The following is a 26,116-nucleotide window of genomic DNA, read 5'->3' on the forward strand; positions in this document are numbered from 1 at the left end:
CGCCCAGACTGGAGTGCAATGGCACGATCTCAATGCAACCTCCACCTCCTGGGTTCAAGCAGTTGTCCTGCCTCAGCCTCCCGAGTAGCTGGGATTACAGGCGCCCGCCACCATGCCCAGCTAATGTTTGTATTTTTAGTAGAGACGGAGTTTCACCACGTTGGCCAGGCTGGTCTTGAACTCGTGACCTCAAGTGATCTGCCCACTTTGGCCTCCCAAAGTGCTGGGATTACAGGCGTGAGCCAGCATGCCCGACCTTATGCTTTTTTTGAGATGATCTGGCTCTGTTGCCCAGGCTGGAGTGCAGTGATGTGATCACAGCTCACTGCAGCCTCAAACTCCTGGGCTCAGTCGATCGTCCTGCTTCAGTCTCCCAGAGCACTGGGACCACAGGTGTGCGCTGCCAGGTCTGGCCTTCATTTGTCTTTGAAGCTCTTGCTCACCCCTTGGTGACGTCATTGATTAGTCAGTCTCCAGATCAGGCCCCGTTTCGTCCCAGAACGGAAACTCTGCCTGGCACGTGGTGGGGCCTGCACATTTGCTCAGCGGAGGAGGATTCTGGGGACCTGGGTTCCCGGGGCTAGCAAGTTGGCTCGGAGCTGCCCATGGGTCAGGTCACGGTGGGGCAGGCTGGGGGCAGCACAGAGTAGGCACAAGGGAGTTTTGTGGTTTTGAAATTGAGTTTGTATCATGAGCTTTACTGCTTTTGTAAAAACTTGCTAGCATGGTGCCGAGAGAAATTCAAACAATAGTTGAGAATAAAATCCCTCTGTACCCCTGCCCTAGCGTCCCCATAGGAGCTGACTGCCGCCCCCTTTCTGCAGCATTAACTATGGTCTAGAATCTTCTAGAAGGATGGGACAGGGTGGTGGGAGCAGGGCCCGAGGGTCCCAGTTGTTTGGAACTGTGCCAGCCCGGCTCCAGCCAGGTCACACCACGGGGCAGCCGAGGCCTCCTTTGGCCCAGCTGAGGCTTTCACAGCACCCCAAGGCCCAGAGCCCCGTGAGCAGGAGACGGAGAAAGGGGTCTCCAAGGAAGGGTGGGCCTGGCAGCAGCACTGTGAGTGGCGGCAGGTGCGGGGGTGCCACTAGGCAGAGGCCGGCAGAGGCGGAGGCCGGCATGGTTGCCCTGCATCTGTTTCTGCGTGTGTGTGTTTGTGCCAGGGCTGCTAAACATGCACGGCAGGCATTGTGGCGCTCACTCCAAACCACAAGAGGAATGTGTCTCCCGTGAGCGTGAAACCCACCACCACTCCATAGTGTCGGCTCGCACCTGGCTGTTTCCCGCACCTCCCCGCCTGTCCCCAAGCCAAAAGGTCTGGGATGAAGCTGCCGTTTGCTTTGCGTGGCTGGGGATGTCTCCTTGGCCTCTCTTAGCTGAGAAGAGTGCCAGTTTCCTCTCTTCTTTTGCGAGTTCAGGAGGACATTATTCTTTCTTCTTTCCATCCTTCCTCCCTTGCTTGTTTCTCTCTCTTTTCAATTTTTTTTTTTTTTTTTTTTGAGACAGAGTGTCTCGTCACCCAGGCTGGAGTACAGTGGGCAATCTTGATTCACTGCAACCTCTGCCTCCCGGGTTCAAGCAATTCTCTTGCCTCAGCCTCCCCAGCAGCTGGGATTACAGTCGTCCACCACCGTGCCCGGCTAATTTTCATATTTTTTAGTAGAGATGGGGTTCACGACGCTGGCCAGGCTGGTCACGAACTCCTGACCTCAGGCAATCCGCCCACCTTGGCCTCGCAAAGTGCGAGGCGTGAGCCACCGCGCTGGCCTTCTTTATGATTGTCTTGCTAAGAGCTTTATTGGATGTAATTTGCACACTCGTTTGTCCAACCCATTTAAAGTGTCCAGCTCCACGGTTTTCAATATATTCAAACACTTGTGCAACTATCATCACAGTTTGATTTTATTTTTGTTCATTTACTTTTTAGAGACAGGGTCTTGCTCTGTTGCCCAGAGGCTGGACTGCAGTGGTGCAATCATAGCTCACGGCAGCCTCGCAATCCTGGCCTCAAGCGATCCTCCTGCCTCAGCCTTTTGAGTAGCTGGCAGGCACGCAGGCGCGCACCACCATGCCTGGCTAATTTTTTATTTTAATTTTTGGTAGAGATGGGGTCTCCCTATGTTGCCTAGGCTGGTCTCGAACTCCGGGACTAGAGCACCCCTCCCACCTCAGTCCCTCAGTGCTGGGATGACAGGTGTGAGCCACCGCGCTGGCCACAGTCAGTGTAGAACATTTGCCTCTCCCCACAGAGAAGCCCCGTAGCCTGGGGTGTAACACACGGCCTTTTGTGTCTGGCTTCTCTCACTATGACGTCCTCAGGGTTCATCCATGTGGCATCTGTGTCAGAGCCTCGTTCCTTTTCATGGCTGTGTCATATTCCCCCGCACGGAGGGGCCGTGTTGTGTTGGTTCATTCTTCGTTGGTGGACCCCTGGGTCGTTTCCACCTGTGTCTGTTGGGAGTTGTGCTGCTGCAGACATGGTGTACAAGTTTCTGTGTGGACAGATGTTTTCATTTCTCTTGGGCAGATACCCAGGAGAGGAATTGCTGGGTCAAGTGTGATTTATGTATGACATTTCCAGCAACCGCCATGCTATCTTGCAGAGCGGCCGCCCCACGTCACCGTCCCGCCAGCCTGTGTTCGAGGTCCCCGATTTCTCCACATCCCCACCCACAGTGTCGCCGTCTGTCGTTCTGATTCTGGCATGCTGGTGGGTGTGAGGTAGTGGCTCATTGTGGTTCTGATTTGCATTTCCCTGGTGCTGAGTGCTGCTGGGCACCTTTTCATGTGCTTCTTGGCCATTTATCTACTTTGGAGAGCTGTCTACCCAAGTCCGTGGCCCGTTTTTTTTGTTCGTTTTTGAGAAGGGTTTCGCTCCTGTTGACCAGGCTGGAAGGCTGGAGTGCAGTGGTGCGATCTTGGCTCACTGCAACCTCTGCCTCAGCCTCCCAAGTAGCTGGGATTACAGGTGCAGACCACTGCACCTGGCTGATTTTTGTATTTTTATGGAGACAGTCTCACTCTGTTGCTCATGCTGGTGTCAAACTCCTGGCCTCAAGTGATCTTCCTGCCTTGGCCTCCCAAAGTGCTAGGATTACAGGCATGAGCCACCACGCCCACCAGCCTTGGCCCATTTTTCCTGGGCTGTTGTCTTTGCCTATGAGTTGAGAGCCCCGTCTTTGCCTGTGAGTTGAGAGCCCCACTCCTTGGTGTGTCACTGTCGTGAGCGTGTCGCTGTTGCCGGGCAGCTCCTCCGGCTCCTCCAGGGTGTCTGACGCCCCCGAGTCATCCCACGTCGTCTGTCTGCCACAGTCCTGGTGACCTGGAAGATCGGCCGCAGGGCGGCATTTCAGTAAATTCCTTCTTACCTGTTTAGCTGTATTGCACGTGCGTCAAGGTTATGGCGTGTGGAGATTGTGGGCCATTTTAGTTTTTCTCTTTATAATTTACCTCCTAAGCAATGTCATTTCAAAAGACACAAATGGCTGGGCGTGATGGCTCATCCCTGTAATGCCAACACTTTGGGAGGCCAAGGCGGGAGGATCACTTCAGGCCAGGTGTTTATTAGCAGCCTGGGCAACTTGGCAAGACCCTGTCTCTACAAAAACTACAAAAATTAGCCAGGTGTGGTGGTACACACCTGTGGTCCCAGCTAGTTGGGAGGCTGAGGCGGGAGGATGACTTGAGCCCAGGAAGTCGAGGCTGCAGTGAACCGTGACTGTGCCACTGCACTCTAGCCTGGGCGTCAGAGCCAGATGCTGTCTCAAAAAACAATTTTTTTTTTTTTTTTTTTTTGAGACGAAGTCTTGCTCTGTTGCCCAGGCTGGGGTGCAGTGGCCAGATCTCAGCTCACTGCAAGCTCTGTCTCCCGGGTTTACGCCATTCTCCTGCCTCAGCCTCCCGAGTAGCTGGGACTACAGGCGCCTGCCACTTCGCCTGGCTAGTTTTTTGTATTTTTTAGTAGAGACGGGATTCCACCGTGTTAGCCAGGATGGTCTCGATCTCCTGACTTCGTGATCTGCCCGTCTCGGCCTCCCAAAGTGCTGGGATTACAGGCTTGAGCTACTGCGCCCAGCCAAAAAACAAGTTTTTTAAGAAGTGCACCAGGTTGCCCCTAGGGGGCCGTGGTGGGTGAAATGCCTGAGCACCTGTGCCAAGAGCAGCTCCTGGTGTCACGGCTCCACCTTCCAGAAGGAAGGACTGTCTGGGTCTCCACAACGTGGGTTTTGATGCGTAACCTGCCACGAGCTTTTATCATCCGACATTGCAGTGTGCAGCTGGCAGCTGTGGCCACACGCTTTCCAGATGGGCTCCCACAACCCCGCGAGGTGTGGGGAGCCCCCCGTTTTATTATTTATTTGTCTATTTTTTGAGACAGGATCTCTGTCACCCAGACCGGAGTGCAGTGGTGCAATCACAGCTCACTGAAGCCTCGACCTCCCGGGCTAGAGTGATCCCCCTGCCTCTACCTCCCGTGTAGCTGGGACCACAGGTGTGCACCACCATGCCTAGTGCTTTCCTGTTGTACAGAGCACAAGTTTGAGGCGTCCCTTGGGCCGCCCAGCCCTGCCCCAGGCCCTGTCCTTCCTGGGCCCAGCTGGTCTGGGGGACACAAGACTGTGGCAGGCCCCATACTGGTCACCCTGTGGCCAGGCCTGTGGGGCAGGTGGACTTAGATGACCTGGCGATCAGAGCCTGCAGAGAGGGATGGGCCAGCCCCCCCACAGGACTCTTGCTTGAGGGCTTCCTGGGAGCTGATGGCCCTTGCAGTGGGTTACGGGGAGGCAGGAAGAGGCCATGTGTGCGCTGGCCTGCGGAGCGGCAGCCAGGGACGAGGGCTGCTGGGTGCACATGGGTCCCAGAGCCTCCACCAGCTGCCAAAGCACAGGGGGAGACTCACGCGGTCATGGCAGTGCCCTGGCATAGCATGCAGCCCAGCTGTGTTCCGTGTAGCCTAGGCCCACAACCACCCCTCATGGGCCTCTGTGCCCTCCTCAGTCAGCTCGGTCAGCCGTGGCACCACCTGTGATGCACAGAGCAGGGCCAGGGACCCAGTAAGTGCTGATGTGGGGACCCCTGCAGCCACCACCGCGCCTGGACGTGGGGACCCCTGCGGCCACCACCGCGCCTGGACGTGGGGACCCCTGCGGCCACTACTGCGCCTGGACGTGGGGACCCCCGCGGCCACCACCGCGTCTGGGCACCGTTGGTGGCAGATCCAGGGATGGCCTCAGGCCTTTTGCCTGGCCTCTAAGGCCTGGGGACCAGTGGGAGGCCCGAGGTGACCGCGTTCTGCCGCCCAGTCCTCCCAGAGGACCACCCTAACCACTGGCTACTGGCCCTTCGTGGCCACTGGCCCAGCTCAGGCAGGCATCGAGGGTCCCACAGTGGTCCAGCTGCAGCCTCTGCTCCCTCTGAGCTGGTGGCTCCCTGGGGACAGTGCGCAGGCCCTGGGTGAATACTGCATGGCCACGTCCAGGTGAGAGCGGGAGGTCAGGTGCGGCGTAGGGGGGCATCCGGGCGCCTGTGGGGCTGGCGGGGTCTCAGGTGAGGATTAGGTACTGCGCCCTGGCTGTCGGCGAGGGGCCTGCTGGGACAGTGTGGTGGCTTGGGAGGCCCCGCACAGTCAGAGGCTGGTCTCTGGGCACAGGCAACTCTGGTGACTGTGGCAGACGCCTTGCCTTTATAGACACTGTGACTGTCTGCATTCCTAGGCTGCGTGTGGTCACATGCCATCCACGGTGCACTCGGGGCCTCCTGTGCAGACACTGGCCTTGCAGCTGCCCCATGGGAGAAGCCATGAGGACTCTGCACAGTGGTGGTGGGCAGGGCCTCAGCCCACGTGGGCTTGGAGCTGTGGGGTTTTGTCAAACCCAGTGAGGGTCTCAGCCACAGCCCAGCCGGGGGTGTGACGTCAGGGCTGGGGTTCAGCGCTGGGTATAAGCCGTGTGTGCTGCAGGTGGGGTATGGGGTGGACCCAAGGCAGTAGGGGGAGGCCAGGGGGCACCCCCAGCTTTGCTTTTGCCTGGATGGAGGGTTCTGGATGCCGGTGCAAGCCTAGCTGGGGCCTCCCTGCCGTCCTGAGTGGATTTCTGGGTGCATGCTGCCCTCTAGTGCCCGCGGTGGGGGCGCCTTCAGGAGCCGGTGGCTGCGCCGTGGTGGCTGGGAGCCCTGCTCCCGCGACTGCCTGGGCAACTCCCTGCCTTGCTTCCTCATGCTCTAGGTCACTTTGGGGGTCACAGGGTGGGGAGGTGGAGTTTGTTATTTTTTTCTAAGTTTTTGGGTTTGTGTGGACTAAGTTCCTCATTTCCAAATCCTAGAGGAATTCTGTCATCTTTCTGCCTTTGGAGACTTTAACCTGCCAAGGAGGACCCTTCCGCAGAGTCTGTGATTGAAGTCCCTTCCTGGTGGGCTACCTGGTGGGCTACCAGTTCCCACCCCGCAACACCTGGGGCCAGAGGGAGCTGCTCCCACCCGCAGCCTCCTTGGAGAGGACAGTCTGACTCTGGCGTTTGTTTCCAGGCGGGTGCTGGCGGTGGATCACTTGGCCTGGAGACTCAGCTGCGACCCCCGTTCTGTACAGGGCTGGTGGGCTGCGACCCCCGTTCTGTACAGGGCTGGTGGGCTGCGACCCCCGTTCTGTACAGGGCTGGTGGGCTGCGATCCCTGTTCTGTACAGGGCTGGTGGGCTGGTTGATGGCCCGTGTGACTCTAGGCAGCTGTGGTGGCAGGAAATGAGCCGTCCCGGGTGGGCCCGCTGCTCTCCTGGGCTGGGGTTCCTGCTGGGCCTGAGTTCCACTGGCAGCAGCAGCCAGCCCACCGTGACCCACAGGCCTGCTCCGAGGGGTGGGGCCGCCAGCCCTTCAGCGTGTGACCCTCGCCCGCGGCCTCCCACACCTTCGACAACCCGCAGGTACCTGCCGCAGTCTCTCGTGCGAATCTGGCTCAGGGCAGAGAGACCGATGTGCAGCGGACGCTGACACACCTGGAGCATCCCTGACACGTAAGCCTTTCTCTCCGAGGCACTGCTTAAAATGAGCGCACTGGCTCCCGGTGTCGCCTCGGCCTTAGAAACTGGGGCGCCTCTGCTTCTCGTTAGCTGCAGCCCTCGTGCCTTTTGTGCTCGGCAGAGTGACGGGGCCGCTTGTAGTTTTCTCTCCTGCCCTCGCTCAGCCGTGAGGGCCTGGCCGCCTTTGTCCTCTTGGCGGCCGCGGTATTTTTAGCACGCTCCGTTCTGAGGGAGGACGGGCTGCAAAGGCCGGGCGTGGCGGCACCGCTGGTTCACCCTCTCTCGTCTTCCTCCACAGGTGTGCTTCCCGCACAGCTGCAGCCATGGGGTCTGAGGACCACGGCGCCCAGAACCCCAGCTGTAAAATCATGACGTTTCGCCCAACCATGGAAGAATTTAAAGACTTCAACAAATACGTGGCCTACATAGAGTCGCAGGGAGCCCACCGGGCGGGCCTGGCCAAGGTGGGTGACGTCCTGGCCCCAGCGCAGCCCTCCATCCGCCTGCGCTGCGGGCCTGCGGACATCCTGGGTCCCAGCTCAGCCGGCCCCACGGGCGAGGCCCGTGCATGTGGAATATGTTTCGGGGCCACTCCAGGCTCGTTTACCAGCACCTGTTTGTGGAGTTCCAAGTGTGCCAGGCACCATTCTAGGCACTGGAGTTGAGAAGCGGCCGATGCAGGCCCTGGCCCCAGGGAGCTGGCAGGTGGTGGTAGGGACACAGCCACACTGCAGTGAAGTCCAGGGGCTGTGGGGCTCCAGGTTGTTCTGGCTGTGAGCTGACATCTCACTGAGGGATGTCAGGAGTCTAGGAAGCCTTCCAGGGGCGTTCGGTGCCCGGGAAGCCCTTACTTTCCTTGTCAAACAATTTTTTTTTTTATTTTTAAGCTGGGTACGGTGGTGCATGCCTGTGGTCCCAGCTATTTGGGAGGGTGAGGCAGGAGGATTGCTTGAGCCCAGGAATTAGAGGCTGCAATGAGCTATGACCGTGCTACTGCACTCCTGCCTGGGCAGCAGAGCAAAACCCTGTCTCAAAAACGAAATCAGGCCGGGCGCGGTGGCTCAAGCCTGTAATCCCAGCACTTTGGGAGGCCGAGAGGGGCGGATCACGAGGTCAGGAAATCGAGACCATCCTGGCGAACACGGTGAAACCCCGTCTCTACTAAAAAATACAAAAAACTAGCCGGGCTAGGTGGCGGGCGCCTGTAGTCCCAGCTACTCAGGAGGCTGAGGCAGGAGAATGGCGTGAACCCGGGAGGCGGAGCTTGCAGTGAGCCGAGATCGCACCACTGCACTCCAGCCTGGGCGACGGAGCGAGACTCCGTCTCAAAAAAAAAAAACAAAAAAAAACGAAATCAGACCAAACCAAAAACAGTCTTTTTGAGATGGCAGTGGCTTTGTCAGCAAAGTTCAAACGGTGCAATGGCGCAGGTGGAGAGTGACCTCCTCCCTGTCCCAACCCAGTCACCCACCCTATCCCTGGAAGCGGTGCTGTTACTGGTTCTTCTCTCTCTCTCCTGGTGTATTGTGCACGTGTGTTTGTGTGTGCGTGTATGTGAATACAGACAGCAGATCCCCAAACCCCATGTGCTAAGTATCTACAGTACCATGCTGCTCGACTGGGCATGGTGACCCAGGCCTGTAATCCCAGCATTTCAGGAGGCCGAGGCAGGAGGATTGCTTGAGGCCAGGAGTTTGAGACTAACCTGGGCAACACAGTGAGATCCCATCTCTACTAAAAATACAAAAATGAGCCTGGTGTGTGTGGTGTTGGTACATGCCTGTGGTCCCAGCTACTCGGGAGGCTGAGGTGGGAGGATCTCTTGAGTCAGGGAGGTTGAGGCTGCAGTGAGCTGAGACTGCGCCACTGCACTCCAGCCTGGACAACAGAGCAAGATTCTGTGTCACAAAACAAACTTAAAAGTCCGTGCTGCACGTTTCACGGCTCCAAAGGTGGCTGCCGTGGTCCGTGAGTCTCTGTGTTCTGATGTGAGCCTGTTCGAGCAGTGCTCACCCCTCAGTGTGGAAGATGAATCATCTTTGCATTTTGAATTCTTCCAGTTGCTTTGCCATTTGACTATCACTGTTCTTCCTCAGCTGGGCCAGGGATCGGCGGGCACTCTCTACACACAGCCAGAGAGGGAATGCCTAGGCTCTGTGAGCGACAGAGCAGCCAGACACCGTGTGAATGAAAGTGCACAGCCCTGTGCCGGCACAACTTTATTCCTGGACGCTGAAGTGCAAACGCATGTTGTTTTCACGTGTTCTGAAATCATCTTTCCCCCCGCCCTCCCTCCCCCAGCAAAAAAAGCCTTCTTAAAGGCTATATAGAAGCAGGAAGGGGCTGATTTGGCCCGAGGGCCGCAGTTTGCTGCGCGCTGAGGCCGCCTGCCTCTTTGGGCCTCCTCCGCCCTGTCCCGCCCTCCACTCCCTGGTTGTGGTGGGTTTGTCATTAGCCTTCGTCTCTCCTAGTGATCCTTCAGTATCGGACTCACGTTGTTATTTCTTCGTCTGTGAGCCGGAGAGTGAGGGACACAGCCTCACACCGTCTTCTCTTCCCCACAAGATGGATGTTTTTTCTGTTTTGAGATGGGGTCTGGCTCTGTCTCCCAGGCTGGGGTGCTGGGGTGCAGTGGTGCGATCACAGCTCACTACAGCCTTGACCTCCTGGGCTCAGGCAATCCTCCAGCCTCAGCTTCCTGAGTATCTGGGACCACAGGTGTGTGCCACCAAGCTGGATTTTTGCCTGTAACACACAGTGACGATATGGGAATGACGGCACCTCTGTGTCCGGGTCAGAGTGGTGGGGCCTGCTCCCGTCCCGGCTTCAGTTCTGTCTTTAAAAGGCTTTGGTCCTCCTGTCTGATCTCAGACTGTCTTCTCTGGCCCTCTAGGCCACAGGCTGCTGTCCCAGGAAGGGCCCAGGTGCTCCTCCTCCTCCTCTCCCTGGTGTCCTTAGGGCAGGTGGGACAGGCGTGGCCTCCCTTTATCCTGGCATCACATCTGCCTCTGTCTCCTGCCCTTGACCTACTTCCATATTTCCCAGGATGCAGCAGCCCTTTCTGGCTTGGGATTCAGGGTGTCTGATGTCAGGAAGTTGTGGGGAATCAGCATCTCAGACCGCCCTGTGCTCTTTTCCGAGGCACCTTTAAATGCCCACCTGTCACTTCTTTCTCGTCCCTTACCTCCCACCTGGCTCCGTGGCCCCAGCGTTTCCAGCTCTCTCTGTCTTCCACGTGGCGGCCTTGGGTGCAGCCTGGGTTCCCGGGTGGCCTGTCCTCCCCCGCGCCAGCACCTCTGCTTTGTCCCTTCCTCTCTGCCTCCTTGGCTGCTGCCTGTTTGAGCCCTGATGTCGCTGCTTCAGGCTTCTGCACCCCACCAGGCCAGTTCCTCCAGAGACTCTCAGCTCCAGTGTCTTAGGCCAATGTGGGGAGTGTGGTTGCCCTGCCTTGTGTTCTGCATGTTCCTTCCCATGCCTCTCGTGTGCTGCTTTCCTTGCACCGATGCAGAGAATCCTTTCTCAAACCTGTGGAGGGGGCTGGGTGGTAGGGGGCTGTCTGGGTCCCATGCTGTGGAGGGGACGTGTGTGCACGTGTTGGTGTGACTGTGTGTGTGTGCACAGGAGACTGAGAGGGGGGAGGCGGCTCTCACACAGCCCAGAGAGCTTGGCAGCTGCAGAGTCACGTTGGCACCCGCATGTGGCACACGCACACCCCCTTCTGCAGCTCTTTGGGGACAGATGGGCTCAGGGAAGCATCTGCTTTGGCCCTGGGCAGCCCTGCATCTTCCAAATGGGGGGCCCTTGGCTCGGGGCTGCCAGCCTGTTTGGAGAAGGAGCACAGTGCCCTGCTGGTTCTGAGCAAGCTGTGGGGGTGTCGGGGTCCCCCTCTCACCCTGATCTCCCTGCCTTGACCACAGTGTGTGTGTGTGTGCGTGCATGTATGTGTGTGTGGGGGGCGCCTGGGAGTTTCCTGGTTCCATCAGAATTGTGTTTGGTTATACATCCCCCTGCCCCCAGCAGAGATCCGCAGGCCCGATGGAGCTGGGTCGGGGTAGGAGCTTCGGGCTCAGCCCTGAGAGGGCCCTGGTGCTGTCGGTGCCCTGGGTGTGGGGAGCCCCTCACTGGAGTTGCTAGGGCCTCCACATGGGGTGTCCCCGGCCACTCGGGAAGCACTGAGGTGAGAGGAGCCCTGGGAGGCCCTGTTGGGGGTCCTGTTGGGAGGGGTGGGAGCTTCCGGTGCCCCGCCACCCCACCAGCTGCCTCCCAGACGGGTGCCAGCAGGGGAGGCCCTGGCCGCCCTCAGCTCTACCGCCTGCCAGCATCTGCCTCTCTCACTGTTGGCATGTGGCCGGTCGCCTTCCTGGCCTCAGCTGAATCTGGCCCCCCCAGGAGCCCGTGTGAGGCACTTCCGGGGGCCGCCTGCAGCCTGGGAGGTCTGAGTGTGGCAGTGGAAATGTCCTGAGCGGCTTTCAGTGCCTTCTTTTCAGCCTTCTGCGCCTGGAGCCCTCCTTCTGGATTTGCGTCTCGGCAGAATGTGGGATGTCACTTCTGTCCTCTTCCGCCCCGCGGGATTTTCCTAGAGCCTTCGGGTTTGAGCCCAGCTGGAAGTGGCCCTCGTTCACGCCGCCTGTCAGCACCTGCCTGGGCTGTGTCACCTAGCGTGTGGCTCTGTGTGTGCGGCGCAGACGCCGTGGGGGCGTTTGGAGCCTCCTGCGTGGCTCCCAGATGTCTTTACTACACAGTGCCCGCTGTGGAGGGGACAGACGAGCAAAGTAGCCCGAGGCTCTCTCCAGAGCAGAGGAATCGGGAGCAAAGTGTTTTGTTCATTTAGCAGACTGGGATCATGGGTGCGTTTCCTCCAATAGCATTGAAGAGGCCAGTTCACGGCTTCCCCTCGGCCAGCAGCTTTGGCGTGGTTTTGGAGCTGAGCCAGGTTCGTGGAAGCCTCCTGCAGAAGCAGACTGGGGCTTCCTGGAGACGGGGGAGCAGCGCCTGTGTGAATCAGAGCAGCGCTGGCCCGTGGCGCCTCAGACCATACCACTCAGTTCTCTGCAGGAACATCTCGTGTCTGGGACACAGGCCCTTTTGTTTCTGTTTCTCGCCTTTCCACTCCTGAATGTCTTAGTGTCTCGCTGACTCTTCAGCTGCTCCCATGAAATCTAAGAGAACAGCAGCCCTGCAGCTGCCCCAGCACCCTGCCGTCACACAGCCTGTGCCAGGGACAGGTGCCCCAGCCGCCTATTGCACTGTGGCCACACTGGACATGGAAGGGGTGGAGAGTCTCAGAGAGAGCCGGCGCTAACCTGGACCATCCTTTCCTTGGGACCGGCCGCGTCTCGGTTTAACTCTAAATTAGCGCTTCTCTTCGCTTGGCACTGTGGACTTGGGGCTGCATTGTTCTCTGGGGTGGGGCCATCCTGGGCACTGGCAGGGTGCTGAGCAGCTTCCCTGGCCTCCACTTACCTCATGCCAGGAGCACCCCCAGTCGTGACAGCCACAGATGTCCCCAGACATGGCCAGGTGTCCCCCGGGGAATAAGACCCCCCCCTCAGTTGAGAGCCACCTGCTCGCTGCGGCTGCGGCTGCTGCTGCTGTTACTGATTTTGCTAAAGAAACCTGCGCATGCCGGCCACGGAGGCAGCACCTTCCTGTCGTTAACAGGCACCTGGAGGATAAGTGTTTTCATTGCCAAGCAAAACAGTTTCTTCACTGATGTGATTGCTGGGTCCTTGGGGACAGTAAATGGATTTCAGCCATTCTGGAAGCTACCAGCAACGTGGGCCTCAATATACAGCTCTTCCCTTGGTGGCCCTGAGCATGGAGGGGTGGCTTCCCAGATTCCTGGCACATGAGCTGGTGGGTGGGTTAGTTCCTTTTCCCTGTGCAGTGAGTGGCCTGGTCGACCCCTGGAAGGAGGCATGGGGCCTACAGTGCCCACCCCAGGACTGGGTGTGGCAGCCCCGGAGTGCCTGCGGGGCCTGCACAGAAGGGTGCCTGGTGCCCACAAGGCCCGTGGTGCCCACCAGCAGTCTGGAATCTGGTCTTGTCAGCCCATAGGCTCACCCCCACCAGAGGAGGGAACATGAGGCTGGGGACAAGGCCCGGAGCCCAGGGTGAGGCGTGTACCCCCGGATAGCCCTGGTCCCTCAGCTCCTGAATGGGGTGAAGCCACCGGGTTCTGGCTGCCGCGCCGCCTCTGACGGGTACTGGTCCTTGTCCTCCTCTGCTGTCCTCTCTGCAAGTCCCAGTGTCTGAGGTGGCCTGGGGCTTCTCTGGGGTGGTGGAAGTTCACACAGCCTCCAGGCTAGAGGTCTTGGGCCATAGTCTGCCCGCCCACCCCAGGGTGCCCTGGGCTGTGTTGTGGATTGCTGTGTGCCTCAGTTTCCTCAGTGGTCAGATGGGAGCTCTGCCATTCCTCCCATCCTGGGGATGGGTGCGCTGGGCCCCAGCACACTCTGCACAGTGCCCAGCTCCACATAGCTCCTGTCCTGCCCCATGGCCCCTGCCCCCGTCCCACGTGGTGCTGTCACCCTCCCCGCGCCTGTGCTTCCTGTTGGCCCACTCCAGGCGGGGCGGAGGCCCATGGGGGCGGGATCTGTTTCCCAGTGATTCCTAATTCCTAGAACTTGGGTTGCCCCATAGTGGGTCTCAACCAAGGGGAGCCACTGGAGCGAGTGTCTGGGCTCCAAGCCCTGGTCTCTAGCTGCATGTGGCCCCAGTGGCCTCTTGGTGGCCAGTGGGTGCCGTTCTCATTTCCTGCTGCCAGAGAGCATGATGAGCTGCAGTGCTTATAACCAAGCATGAAGATTCCCGTTTTAGAAAATGCCTTGCCAGGGCGCAGCGGCTGACACCTGTAATCCCAGCACTTTGGGAGGCTGAGATGGGAGGATCAGTTGAGGCCAGGAGTTCGAGACCAATCTGTGCAACAAAATGAGACTCCATCTCTAGAGAAAATGAAAGCATTTTTTAAAAATTAGCTGAGTGTGGTGGTGCAAGTCTGTGGTCCCAGGTACTCGGGAGACTGAGGTGGGAGGATTGCTTGAGTCCAGGAGTTGGAGGCTGCAGTGAGCTATGGTTGTGCTACTGCCCTCCAGCCTGAGTGACAGAGCAAGACCCTGTCTCAAAAACAACAACACTAAATGCCTACAGATACGAGTCTCTGAGCCTCGAGATGCCGGAACACCCACACCCAGTCCCAGCTATGTTTGCTGAGTCTGTAATCCTGCATACACATGTCGGGGGGGTGCTATACCCAGCTTCCCAGGCCTTGGGGATGGCTCTGCCCTAGCAGGTGAAGCCCTTGTTGGCTGCAGAGTCTCCTGGGGAGTTTGATAAGGCAACGGGGGTTTCTTGATGCCCCGGGGGATGTCCCGAGGTGCAGATCTGGGGGTGCCGGTCTCTGGGGAGCCGGTGGCACAGTCTGCTCTCTGACCCTGCCCTGAGGCTCTGAGGGAGCCGCTGACTCCCATCTTGGTCTTGCAGATCATCCCCCCGAAGGAGTGGAAGCCGCGGCAGACGTATGACGACATAGACGACGTGGTGATCCCGGCGCCCATCCAGCAGGTGGTGACGGGCCAGTCGGGCCTTTTCACGCAGTACAACATCCAGAAGAAAGCCATGACAGTGGGCGAGTACCGCCGCCTGGCCAACAGCGAGAAGTACGCGGGGCAGGTGGGGCGGACCTGACCCCCGTCCCCAGGGCCACACCTGCTCATGGGGGCCCTGGGGGCAGATAAGGTGCAGCACATGCAGCCCCAACAGCATGGCCGGCCTGCTCTGTGTGCCCTGTGTGGGCTGTGGCAACCCCTGTTCCCAGTGTGGATCCGGACCCTCTCCCCGCCTGGGCTGACCCATGCCGCCCTCGCCTCAGCTTCCCAGGGCTCACCAGTGCATGTCGGGTGGTGCCCTGGCCTGGGACCGCGTCCTCCACACCCTCCTGTGACGCCTGGGCTGGTGGCCCCTCCTCAGAGAGGGCTCCCTGGCTCCACGCGGGCACATGCACAGGCACACACGAGGGCACCTGTAGACACGCATAGGTACACAGAGCACATGCATGTCCATGCGCAGGCACACACAGGTACACATGGCACACACGTTTCTACACAGGCACACACGGGTACATGTGGGCACGTGCACTGGACACAGGCACATCCATGTGGGCACATCTATGGGCATGTACCCAGGTACACATGGCACCTGCGTGTACTGGCAGCGTTCCAAATACGGCTCCCCGATTTAACAGGCGCAGCCATGCAGCCTCCGTGCTGCACAGGCCCATCCCGTCGCCATGCCCTCCTCCCCGTCGCCATGCCCTCCTCCCCGTCGCCATGCCCTCCTCCCCGTCGCCATGCCCTCCTCCCCGTCGCCATGCCCTCCTCCCCGTCGCCATGCCCTCCTCCCCGTCTGTGGCCTCCACCCCGTGGCTCTCTGAGGTTCGCGTGCCTTGTGGCTCTGGCATCAGAGCGGAGCCTGGTCTGTCCTGCTCACCCGGCCTTCCCAGCCCCCTAGTCTGTCGTCTGAGCTTGGTCTTTGCCACACAGCGATAAGAAGAGCCACCCAGGGCCTCTTTCCCCTGCCCACTCCCCCTGGCTTGTGTTCTGATGTGGGCGCCCCGGGCCAGGATAATGGAGGAGGGGTACATGGGTTTGGGCCACTTGCTCGCCCGTGGAAATGCTCTCTCCTGCTCTCTCCCACCCGTGAGCAGGTTACGTGGCACCCTAGGCGGGGCACAGGCAGTCTGAGCCAAGCCCCTCCTACCTCTTTCATGGGTGTCCCGGGTTCCTGGTGGCTGAGGGTGGGCTGTGTGGCACCCAGGCCCCACCCTGAGCTGGTTTTGGGGTGTTTGTTCACCAGGTACTGTACCCCACGGCACCAGGACTTTGACGACCTTGAACGCAAATACTGGAAGAATCTCACCTTTGTCTCCCCGATTTATGGGGCTGATATCAGCGGCTCTTTGTACGATGACGTAAGTACGAGTTCCCGGGGAAGAACAGGGACCAGCTTCCTCGTGGGTGGTGGTGGGAGGGCCCTGAACAAGACTCTGTCTTGGCAGATGAAGCTTCTAGGTGGGCAAGGTTAACTCCCTCGCCCAGGCTCTGGCTGCGGGCCTCGTCCTTCAGGGAAGAAAGAGGAATCCAGGCTTTCTCTGATTTTTGCAGGGCCCCTCCTGCCACACCCCGCAGTCCCCACCCTGAGCTCACCCTGGCCCTGCCTCTAGCCTCAGCAGCTGGCCCATAGCGTGTTACAAACACGTGTACTTTTCCAGTCCCTGCCGCTCGTCTTCCTGGTACTGTGGAGCCTTGAGTCTTCAGCCCGCCAGGCCACCTGCTGGATTCAGCTCCAGCCTGGTCCCTGCCTTGGGCTCAGGGCCCGGAGACACTGGGGTGAGGGGATCCCGTCTCCCATCCGGAGCCTGGCCTGCCGAAGCGTCCCCTTGTCCACACAGGCTGGACTCTCCATGAGAGCAGCTGGCGGGCATCCCCAGAGTCCCGGTCTCAGCCGTAAGGCCCCCCAGGCCCTGCTGGACGCCGGAAGTGGGCCTGCACATGGGCCTGCGTGGCGGGTGTGTGTGGAACAGGATCAGGAAGCTGTGACTGCCCTGAGGCCACGGCCAGCCTTGGTCCTGCCCTGCTTAGTGGACCCTGTCTGCTCTGTGGCCTGCAGGGGACTGGCTTTGCTCTCTGAGCTGAGGGTGCTGGTTTATCGCACAGAGGAGTCTGTTCAGGCTGGAAGTGAGCCCACCGTAGAGAGCCTGAGGGAGACGCCCCAACACGGAGCCAGCCACAAGCCAGCTTTGCTTCCCACTCCGCCAGAAGCAAGCATGAGACCAGAGTATTTCGAATTTAGGACAAAATATTTGCCTATACATACTGGGATATCTTGGAGATGGGCCCCAAGTCTGGATTAGTCTGTTCTTGCACTGCTGTAAAGAAATACCAGAGGCCGGGTGTGGTGGCTCACGCCTGCAATCCCAGCACTTTGGGAGGCTGAGGTGGGCGGATCACTTGAGGTCAGGAGTTCAAGACCAGCCTGGCCAATATGGCAAAACCCTGTCTCTACTAAAAATACAAAGCTTAGCCAGCCATGGTGGCGGGTGCCTGTAGTCCCAACTACTTGGGAGGCTGAGGCAGGAGAGTCTCTTGAACCCGGGAGGTGGAGGTTGCAGTGAACCGAGATCACGCCACTGCACTCCAGCCTGGGCAAGAGTGAGACTCCGTCGCAAGAAAAAAAAAAAGAAAAACACCTGAGACTGGGTAGTGAATAAAGAAAAGGTTTAATTGGTTCACGTTTCTGCAGGCTCTACAAGAAACGTGGCTGGGGAGGCCTCAGGAAACTTAGAGTCATGGCAAAGGTGAAGGAGAAGCTGATCCATCTTACATGGCGGGAGCAGGAGCAGGAGAGAGTAAGGGGAGGTGCCATACGCTTTTCAACAGCCAGGTTTCGCGAGAACTCACTACCGTGAGAACAGCACCACGGAGATGGTGCTCAACCGTTCATGAGGCAGAGCAATCCACCTCCACAATGCAGCCACCTCCCACCCAGCCCCACCGCCAATACCGGGACCTGCAGTTCCGCAGATTAAAGTCTAAACACAAAATTCCTCTGTGTTTCAAGCTATGTGTGTAGCTTGAAAATAACTTGATACAAAGTTTTTAATAATTTTGTGCATGAAATGAAGTTTTGACTGTGTCTTAACCGTGACCGGTCACATGAGGTCAGCTGTGAAAGTTTTCACTTGTGGCGTCGTATCCGTACTCAGAACATTTTGGACCTTGGAGGTTTTTGGGTTTTGCATTTTTGGAGTGGGAGTGTCCACCTTATCCCATGCTATGTTTATCAGAGGGGGGTGTCCACCTTATCCCGTGTGGTGTTTATCGGAGTGGGGTGTCCGCCTTATCCCGTGTGGTGTTTATCAGAGTGGGGTGTCCGCCTTATCCCGTGTGGTGTTTATCAGAGTGGGGTGTCCGCCTTATCCCACGCTGTGTTTATCGGGGTGAAGTGTCCGCCTTATCCCGCGTGGTGTTGATTGGAGTGGGGTGTCCGCCTTATCCCGCGCGGTGTTGATCGGAGTGGGGTGTCCGCCTTATCCCGCGCGGTGTTGATAGGAGTGGGGTGTCCGCCTTATCCCGCGCTGTGTTTATTGGAGTGGGGTGTCCGCCTTATCCCACGCGGTGTTGATCGGAGTGGGGTGTCCGCCTTATCCCGCACGTGTTGATCGGAGTGGGGTGTCCGCCTTATCCCGTGTGGTGTTTATCAGAGTGGGGTGTCCACCTTATCCCGTGTGGTGTTTATCGGAGTGGGGTGTCCGCCTTATCCCACACCGTGTTTATCGGAGTGAAGTGTCCGCCTTATCCCGCGCGGTGTTGATCGGAGTGAAGTGTCCGCCTTATCCCGCGCGGTGTTGATCGGAGTGAAGTGTCCGCCTTATCCCGCGCGGTGTTGATCGGAGTGAAGTGTCCGCCTTATCCCGCGCGGTGTTGATCGGAGTGGGGTGTCCGCCTTGTCCCGCGCAGTGTTGATCGGAGTGAAGTGTCCGCCTTGTCCCGCGCGGTGTTGATCGGAGTGGGGTGTCTGCCTTGTCCCGCGCAGTGTTGATCGGAGTGGGGTGTCCGCCTTATCCCGCGCGGTGTTGATCGGAGTGGGGTGTCCGCCTTGTCCCGCGCAGTGTTGATCGGAGTGAAGTGTCCACCTTATCCCGCGCGGTGTTGATCGGAGTGGGGTGTCCGCCTTATCCCGCGTGGTGTTGATCGGAGTGAAGTGTCCGCCTCATCCCGCGCGGTGTTGATCGGAGTGGGGTGTCTGCCTTGTCCCGCGCGGTGTTGATCGGAGTGGGGTGTCTGCCTTGTCCCGCGCGGTGTTGATCGGAGTGGGGTGTCTGCCTTTTCCCGCGTGGTGTTGATCGGAGTGGGGTGTCCGCCTTATCCCGCATAGTGTTGACTGGAGTGGGGTATCTGCCTTATCCTGCGTGGTTGTGATTGGTTCATTTGCTGACGGACATTCAGGCTGTGTTCTCTTTTTGGCTATTATGAATAATGCTGCTGTGAACGTTTCTTGTGTGTTTGTTTCTTTGTTTTTGAGACAGAGTCTTGCTCTGTCGCCCAAGCTGCAGTGCAATGGCGCAATCTCAGCTCACTGCAACCTCCGCCTCCTGGGTTCAAGCAATTCTTCTGCCTCAGCCTCCTGAATAGCTAGGATTACAGTGTCACACGGAGTCATCTCACCACCCTGATGATCACCTGCGCTCCACCTCGTCATCCCTCCCTCTCCCCACTCCCTTTCCCCCGCCCCAGGCAACCACTGATGTCTCACTGTCTCCATAAATCAGCCTTTTCCAGAATGCCATGAGCTGGAATCCTACAGTCAGTAGCCTTTTCCCATTGGCCTCTTTGGGTTTTGTTTGTTTGTTTGTTTTGAGATGGAGTCTTGCTCTGTCGCCCAGGCTGAAGTGCAGTGGCGTGATCTCCACTCACTGCAAGCTCCGCCTCCCGGGTTCACACCATTCTCCTGCCTCAGCCTCCTGAGTAGCTGGGACTACAGGCGCCCACCACCACGCCCGGCTAATTTTTTGTATTTTTAGTAGAGACAGGGTTTCACCGTGCTAGCCAGGATGGTCTCGATCTCCTGACCTCGTGATCCGCCCATCTCGGCCTCCCAAAGTGCTGGGATTACAGGCATGAGCCACCGCGTCCAGCCCCCATTGGCCTCTTTGACCAAGCAATAGGTGTTCAAGGTTGCTCTGTTTTTCATGGCTTGGGAGTTCGTTTCTTTTCAGCACTGAGTAGTACTCTGTTGTCTGGGTGTACCGCAGTATGCCTGCTCATTCACCTATTGAAGGACCCTTCCAAGTCTGGGCAATATGGTCCGAAGTTTTCATCTCCTTTGGGTAAATACCAGGAAGTCCAGTTGCTGGACCACATGGTGAGAGGACGTTTAGTTTTGTAAGATGCCACCAAACTGTCCTCCCGCCTGCCTGTCCCATTGTGTGCTCCCAGCAGCAGCGAATAAACGTTCCCAGGGCCCCACTTCCCCGCCCCCATCTGGAGTTGTCGGCGTTGTGCGTCCTGGCCGCTCTGGGAGGTGCGTTGCGCTGTCTCATTGCCGTTTCAATCTGCATTCCCCCGATGGCAGCCTTCGTGGCGGTGCCCCTTTGCATGCCTGTTTGCCATCTGTGTGTTTCCTTGGTGAGCTGTCTTCACATCTTTTGCCCAGTGTTGTTTTTTTTTTTTTTTTTTTTTTATGGAGTCTTGCTCTTGTCACCCAGGCTGGAGTGCAGTGGCATGATCTCAGCTCACTGCAACCTCTACCTCCTGGGTTCAAGCAGTTCTCTGCCTCAGCCTCCCAAGTAGCTGGAATTACATTACAGGCGCCCGCCACCACGCCCAGCTAATTTTCTTTTTTTTTGAGATGGAGTCTCACTCTGTCACCAGGCTGGGACTACAGGTACCCGCCACCATACCCAGCTAATTTTTGAATTTTTAGTAGAGATGGGGTTTCACCATGTTGGCCAGTATAGTCTCAATCTCTTGACCTTGTGATCCGCCCGCCTTGGCCTCCCAAAGTGCTGGGATTTACAGGCATGAGCCACCGTTCTCACCCTTATTTTAGTAGAGACAGAGTTTTGCTATGTTGGCCAGGCTGGTCTCGAACTCCTGACCTCAGGTGATCCGCCTGCCTTGGCCTCCCAAAGTGCTGGGATTACAGGCGTGAGCTACCGCGCCTGGCCATTTTTTTCTGTTCTTTAACCGGGCTTTTGTTTTCTTTTGGTTGAACTTTGAGAGTTTGCTGTGTATTTTGGTTATCAGTTGTGACTTGCAAGTATTTTCTTTTGGTCTGGGGCTTGTCTTTCTCGTATGGATCCTGTCAGATTGTTTTTAAGTGCAAGCTCAGCCTCAGAGTCCAGTGCATGAGGGCCTCTGGGTTGGCTGGCCTGCACTTGGCCTGTAGTGATGACCCTGGAGGGACTCTGCAGCTGCATACAGGCTATGCCGGCCCAACCTGCTACAGTCTCCAGAGGAAGCTTCAGGGCTTCAGGGCTTCCTTGCCTTGTATTTGCCACACCTATTCTATGCACCAGCCTACTTTTATAGCGGGGGAAACTGAGCCCAGAGCAGAGCAGCGACTTGCTCTGGTCCCAGGATGAATTCGTGCCCAGCTCAGCCTGTCCCCGGGGCCTCCCTCTTCCCCATCGGGGTCTCATCACTGCCTCCCTCCCTGCCTTTTCCGGGCTCCTGCCAGGGCTCACCTTGCAAAGGAACCGCTGGTCTTGCCAAGTCTGAGGGCCGGTCGTGCTGGTGCGGGAACAGCTGGTGTGCCGGATTCGGGCCGTGAGAGGAGCTCAAGTTCATGAGTGTGTCTGGGCTCCTCTTGGCCTCTCAGCAGGCCGTGGGCCCCTCTGGGGACTGCAGTGAGCAATGTGTATTTTATGAGCTCTTGGGACAGGATGGAGTTTGTTTGCATTAAGAATAGATGTGCCTGGCGGGTGGGGATTCTGTCCTTGTTTGCCTGGTTCTGAAAACTGTCTTCATCTCCTCGGTCGGAAGCTGTGGAAGGGCTGTCACTGGGCCTTGGCTCCAGTACCATCTCTGGGTTAGCCTCACGTGGTGACTGTTTTTCTCTTTCCGTGTCATTGTCTTAGGGGAATGTTAATTATGCACTTCCAAACTGGAGACTTCGCAACAAGGCCTCCACCCAGCAGGAAGCACGCAGCTCAGTGGAATCTGGCAGGCCCTGCCTGCCTGGTGCACACTGGCATGTACGCTGGGGCCCTTCCTGGAAGGGCTAGGCTGGCGGTGAGCCCTTCAGAAAAGGTGTCTGGGCCGGGTACAGTGGCTCATGCCTGCAACCCCAGCACTTAGAGGGGCCAAAGTGGGAGGGACACTTGAGCCTAGGCTGGAGTTTGAGACCAGCCTAGGCAACAGAGTAGTGAGACCTCATCTCTACAAAAAAACATGTAAAAATTAGCCAGGTGTGGTCCCATGCCTATAGTCCCAGGTACTCAGGAGACTGAGGCTGGAGGATCACCTGAGCCTGGGAGGTTGAGGCTGCAGTGAGCTATGATCCTGCCACTGCACTCCAGCCTGGGCAAGGGTCTCACACAAAAAAGAAAGCGTACAGAAGTGTGCAGGGTGTGGCCAGCCCCTAGGGGGCCTCAGATACTGGCCTGGGAGAGGATAGGCAGCAACCCCCGGGACCTCGGGGGAGAATTAGCCTGCACCCCGGAGCTTGCAGGTTCTGGGGGTGGCCGGGCGGTTGCCGACGCTGCTCTGCCGCCCCACAGGACGTGGCCCAGTGGAACATCGGGAGCCTCCGGACCATCCTGGACATGGTAGAGCGTGAGTGCGGCACCATCATCGAGGGCGTGAACACGCCCTACCTGTACTTCGGCATGTGGAAGACCACCTTCGCCTGGCACACCGAGGACATGGACCTGTACAGCATCAACTACCTGCACTTCGGGGAGCCCAAGTCCTGGTGAGTGTCTGCGTGGCCCTGGCGCCTGCCGGACCGAGAGCCACTTGGCGGGGGTGGATCACAGGTACGTGGCTGGGCGCCGTGGCAGGGGCCCCAGCAGGTGAGGCCAGCAAAAGTCGGGCTGTGATGGCTGGAGATCTTCCGGATCGCCTGGGGTCACCCACCAGCTTTGGGGAGGGGGATGTGCACCCGTAGGGCCGAAGCTCCCAGGCCCCTAGAGCTTGTGCTTTGCACCCCAGAGTGCCCCCGCCATTGAGCTGTGAGCGGCCCCTGGTGTCCCCATGGCCAGGGCGTGGTCTTGAGCCTCCTGAGCTGCCCAGGCTGTGCCGCCTCACAGCAAGGGGAGATGATTCCTGGTGAAGGGACACTGTCCATGCTGCCCGGAAGGGGCCTGGCCAGGATGACCCTGCAGCTGCTCGCTCGCAGTCTCCGCCCTGGCACGTCTGGGCCAGACCCTGCAGTTAGGAGGGCAGGGCGTGGTGCTGCAGTCATGTGTGGAGTGCAGTGGACCTGCCCCTTCCCAGGAGGTGCTGGGTGCAGCGTGGGTGTGCTGTAGTGGGCTGAGTTCCAGGACCTTCTACTGGCTCCCTGTGCACGTCTGCAGCGAGGCCATGTGGGTTTGGGTGTGAATGCACGTGTGTGCACGCGTGTGAGTGTGCATGTGAGTGTGTGAGTATGCACGTGCGTGTGCATGTGTGTGTGTGCTGCCCTGTGTCACTGGGCTCTGCTTGTGACTGCGGATCCTCCTGGGTGCTCGGCGGGGCTGCCCTGCGCCGTCCGCTGAGGGCCGCTAGGTGGCGCTCCCGCGCTTCCCGGGGCCTCGCTCACTCACGCCTGGAATCTTCCCAGGCCGTCCTGGCACTGGAGGAGGACGGAGCCTCTGCCTGGAGGGCGCAGGAGCTCCGCCCTGCCTGGCCCTTCCCTGGGTTGGGGTTGTAAGAGGTGGGAGAATGCTCTACCTCTTCCTTAAAAAAAGCACATTGAGCAGGAAGGGGTGAGCTGTGCGCACCCTCACCCGCGTCCCGAGCACAGGTGGAGCCCTAGGGGAAGGCCCTATAGAGGACCCCGTGTGTCTTGGGGCGAAGCGTGGCCTCCCAGGGGTGCGTGGGCGGCGGGACGCCCACAGTGTGACTGGGTTTGTGCCTCCATAGGTACCGTCTGCCCTGTGCAGAGAGCCCCTGCTGGGCGGGAGGTGGCAAGCAGCCGGCGAGGGGTCCTGGTCAGACAGAAGCAGGGGGTCAGGGACATGGGAGGTGGGGGACCAGCCAGTGAGTCAGACATGAGGATGTCAGTGCCAAGGACAGCAGCACCAGCAGCTCCGTCTCCTGTGAGGGGCCCCGAGAGTTGCTGGCTGTCGCGGGAGCCTGGGCTGGGGCTGCTGTGGGTCAGATGCCAGGGCTGGGGGTGCCTGCTGCCACGTCAGAGGGGCCTCTGCAGGGAGAGGGGACAGTGGCTCCCTGGAGGTGGCAGTTGGTCCCGGCAACAGCCCGTCGGAGGGGCTGACGGGGACGTGCCAGGAGCCGAGGGCCTCTCCTGAGCTGGTTCGTCCAGGACACAGCCCCTGAGGACATCCTGCACCTCTCCCCGACTGCCCCCACTGCCCCGCTCCTCTGCTTCACCTGATGCTGCAGGTGTCCAGCTGCTACCCCCATGTCTACCCTTCCCCACGACCCGTCGTGGGAGGCGGCTCGGGAGACACCCAGGGCGAGGCAGGCTGAGCAGGCAGCAGTTCCTCTAGGAAGGGAATTCCGGAAGTGCGCTGACCTTGGTCTTGGTTTCTGCCCAGGAAGGGGTGGGGATGGCAGGGATGGGACCTCATGCTGCCTGAGTGTGGCCTGGCATAAGGGGCCTGAGAGGAGCCACAATGTGGACTCAAGCTGCAGGGCGTGTCCCCCAACCCCCCAGAGCTCCCCACTCGTCCCCACAGTCAGCTCAGCCTGCTTAGCACACAGGACCCCTTCCCTGCCGTCTCTCACCAGGGCTGAGGCAGGACCCCAGATGTTCCCACAGCACCCCATGCCTGTCCTTTGGGGCTGGCATAGACCAGGTGACCCCAGCATTAGCGAAGGTCCACTACGGGCCATCAGTCCTCCCCAGCAGATGGCAGGATCCCTGGTCACCCCGTGTCCCAGCTCCCAGCAGGGGCCTGGCACAGAGAGGCTCAGTGACTTTCTGGAGCCTCTGGGATCCTCACTGTGTGCCGTGGGAGCTGACTCCTGCTCCAGGCTGCTCTCCCAACTTGCAGGGGGGTGGGGACAAGGTAGCTGGAACCTGGCCTCTGGTCCCTGGGCTGGGGTTCAGGAAGCTACTGGGGCCCCTGGGAGGTGCTTCCCCCCTCTCCCCTCCTCGGGCCCTTGGGGTTGGTAGGGCTCCCAGCCAAGAGATCACCAAGGCTGCACCCCATCTGTCTCCTAATTACACCGCTCTGCTTGCATCTGCAGCCACGTAATTGCAACCATTTCAGAGTATTCCAGTGGCATTTTAAAGAAAGTGTCAATGTACTCAGGTTTACAGCATTTTATTAAACCTTTCTGGGTCTGTTGCTACTTTGGTAGCTTGATTTGTGTGTCAAAGTGACGTGAACAGCCTGGTGTCAATAACAGACAGAAACGTGCTTCAAAAGGCCAGCTTCTGTGGTGCTCTCAGGCAGCGGGGCTAAGAATATCTGAAGCGACTGAATGTCTCAAAATCTCTTTGGCAATGGAGATTGAAACCAGAGCCAGCACCTGCAACTTCCCCCTGCCGGACTTCCCGCAGCCCCTTCTGTCACCCAGGCTGGGGGCCAAAGTGCAGGTGGGTATGCGGAGGGTCCGAGCTTTCCACTTGACCCTGTATTCCAGGGTCTTCCTGGGTGGGGTAGTGGCCTGGGGTCGGTGTCCTGAAGCCTGTGCCCCATAGAAGCCACTGTCCAGGCCACACTCCTTGCCATAGATCAAGACTCTCCTGGGGCCGGGCGCGGTGGCTCACGCCTGTAATCCCAGCATTTTGGGAGGCTGAGGCGGACGGATCACAAGGTCAGGAGATCGAGACCATCCTGGCTAACACGGTGAAACTCCATCTCTACTAAAAATACAAAAAACTAGCCGGGCGAGGTGGCGGGCACCTGTAGTCCCAGCTACTCAGGAGGCTGAGGCAGGAGAATGGCGTGAACCCGGGAGGCGGAGCTTGCAGTGAGCCGAGATTGCGCCACTGCACTCCAGCCTGGGCAACAGAGCGAGACTCCGTCTCAAAAAAAAAAAAAGAAAAAAAGACTCTCCTGGAACCTGGGGTGGGGATGGTTTAGCTGAGCTGACCCTTCAAGGCCAGTCCTGCGGCTGCTCCCCTCCAGGCCTCCCCTCCCCGAGCTGCACCTGTGGCAGCCCCTGCAGGGCCCACCCTCCTGAGCCGCCCAGGCCAGGCACTAAACACAGGCATCCCCATGAGGTTGAGCACAGTGCTGCCAGCGGCATCACATGCTACATGGCTGCTAGAAGAGAGTCCCAGGCTGGGTGGGAGTACGTCGGGTCTTGGCCAGCCCTCGGAGAGTCCCAGGGTACTTCTGGGCCGTTTGGGTTGTGCTGTGCACCCCATAGAAGAGAGTGGAGCGGCCATCCCCCCTGTGGCCCTGGCCCAAGCTGCCCGGGAAAGTGCCCA

The 26,116-nt window shown here is 58.8% G+C and overlaps 1 protein-coding gene across 6 annotated transcripts in view; it reads left to right on the top strand.

The window, feature by feature from the left end:
- The window catches only part of LOC105485051 (lysine demethylase 4B), a 183,652-nt gene that overhangs the window by 57,089 nt on the left and 100,447 nt on the right, over positions 1 to 26,116 (top strand). For all 6 annotated transcript variants that reach the window (XM_011747234.2, XM_011747265.3, XM_071088152.1 and 3 more), the window contains exons 3-6: positions 7,308 to 7,473; positions 14,492 to 14,667; positions 15,863 to 15,977; positions 22,290 to 22,483. In XM_011747234.2, the coding sequence (XP_011745536.2) occupies positions 7,333 to 7,473; positions 14,492 to 14,667; positions 15,863 to 15,977; positions 22,290 to 22,483 (626 nt within the window). In that variant the 5' untranslated portion in view covers positions 7,308 to 7,332. The remainder of the gene's footprint in view (positions 1 to 7,307; positions 7,474 to 14,491; positions 14,668 to 15,862; positions 15,978 to 22,289; positions 22,484 to 26,116) is intronic.

This window comes from Macaca nemestrina, chromosome 20 (genome assembly GCF_043159975.1).
Source record: "Macaca nemestrina isolate mMacNem1 chromosome 20, mMacNem.hap1, whole genome shotgun sequence".
Lineage (NCBI taxonomy): Eukaryota > Metazoa > Chordata > Mammalia > Primates > Cercopithecidae > Macaca > Macaca nemestrina.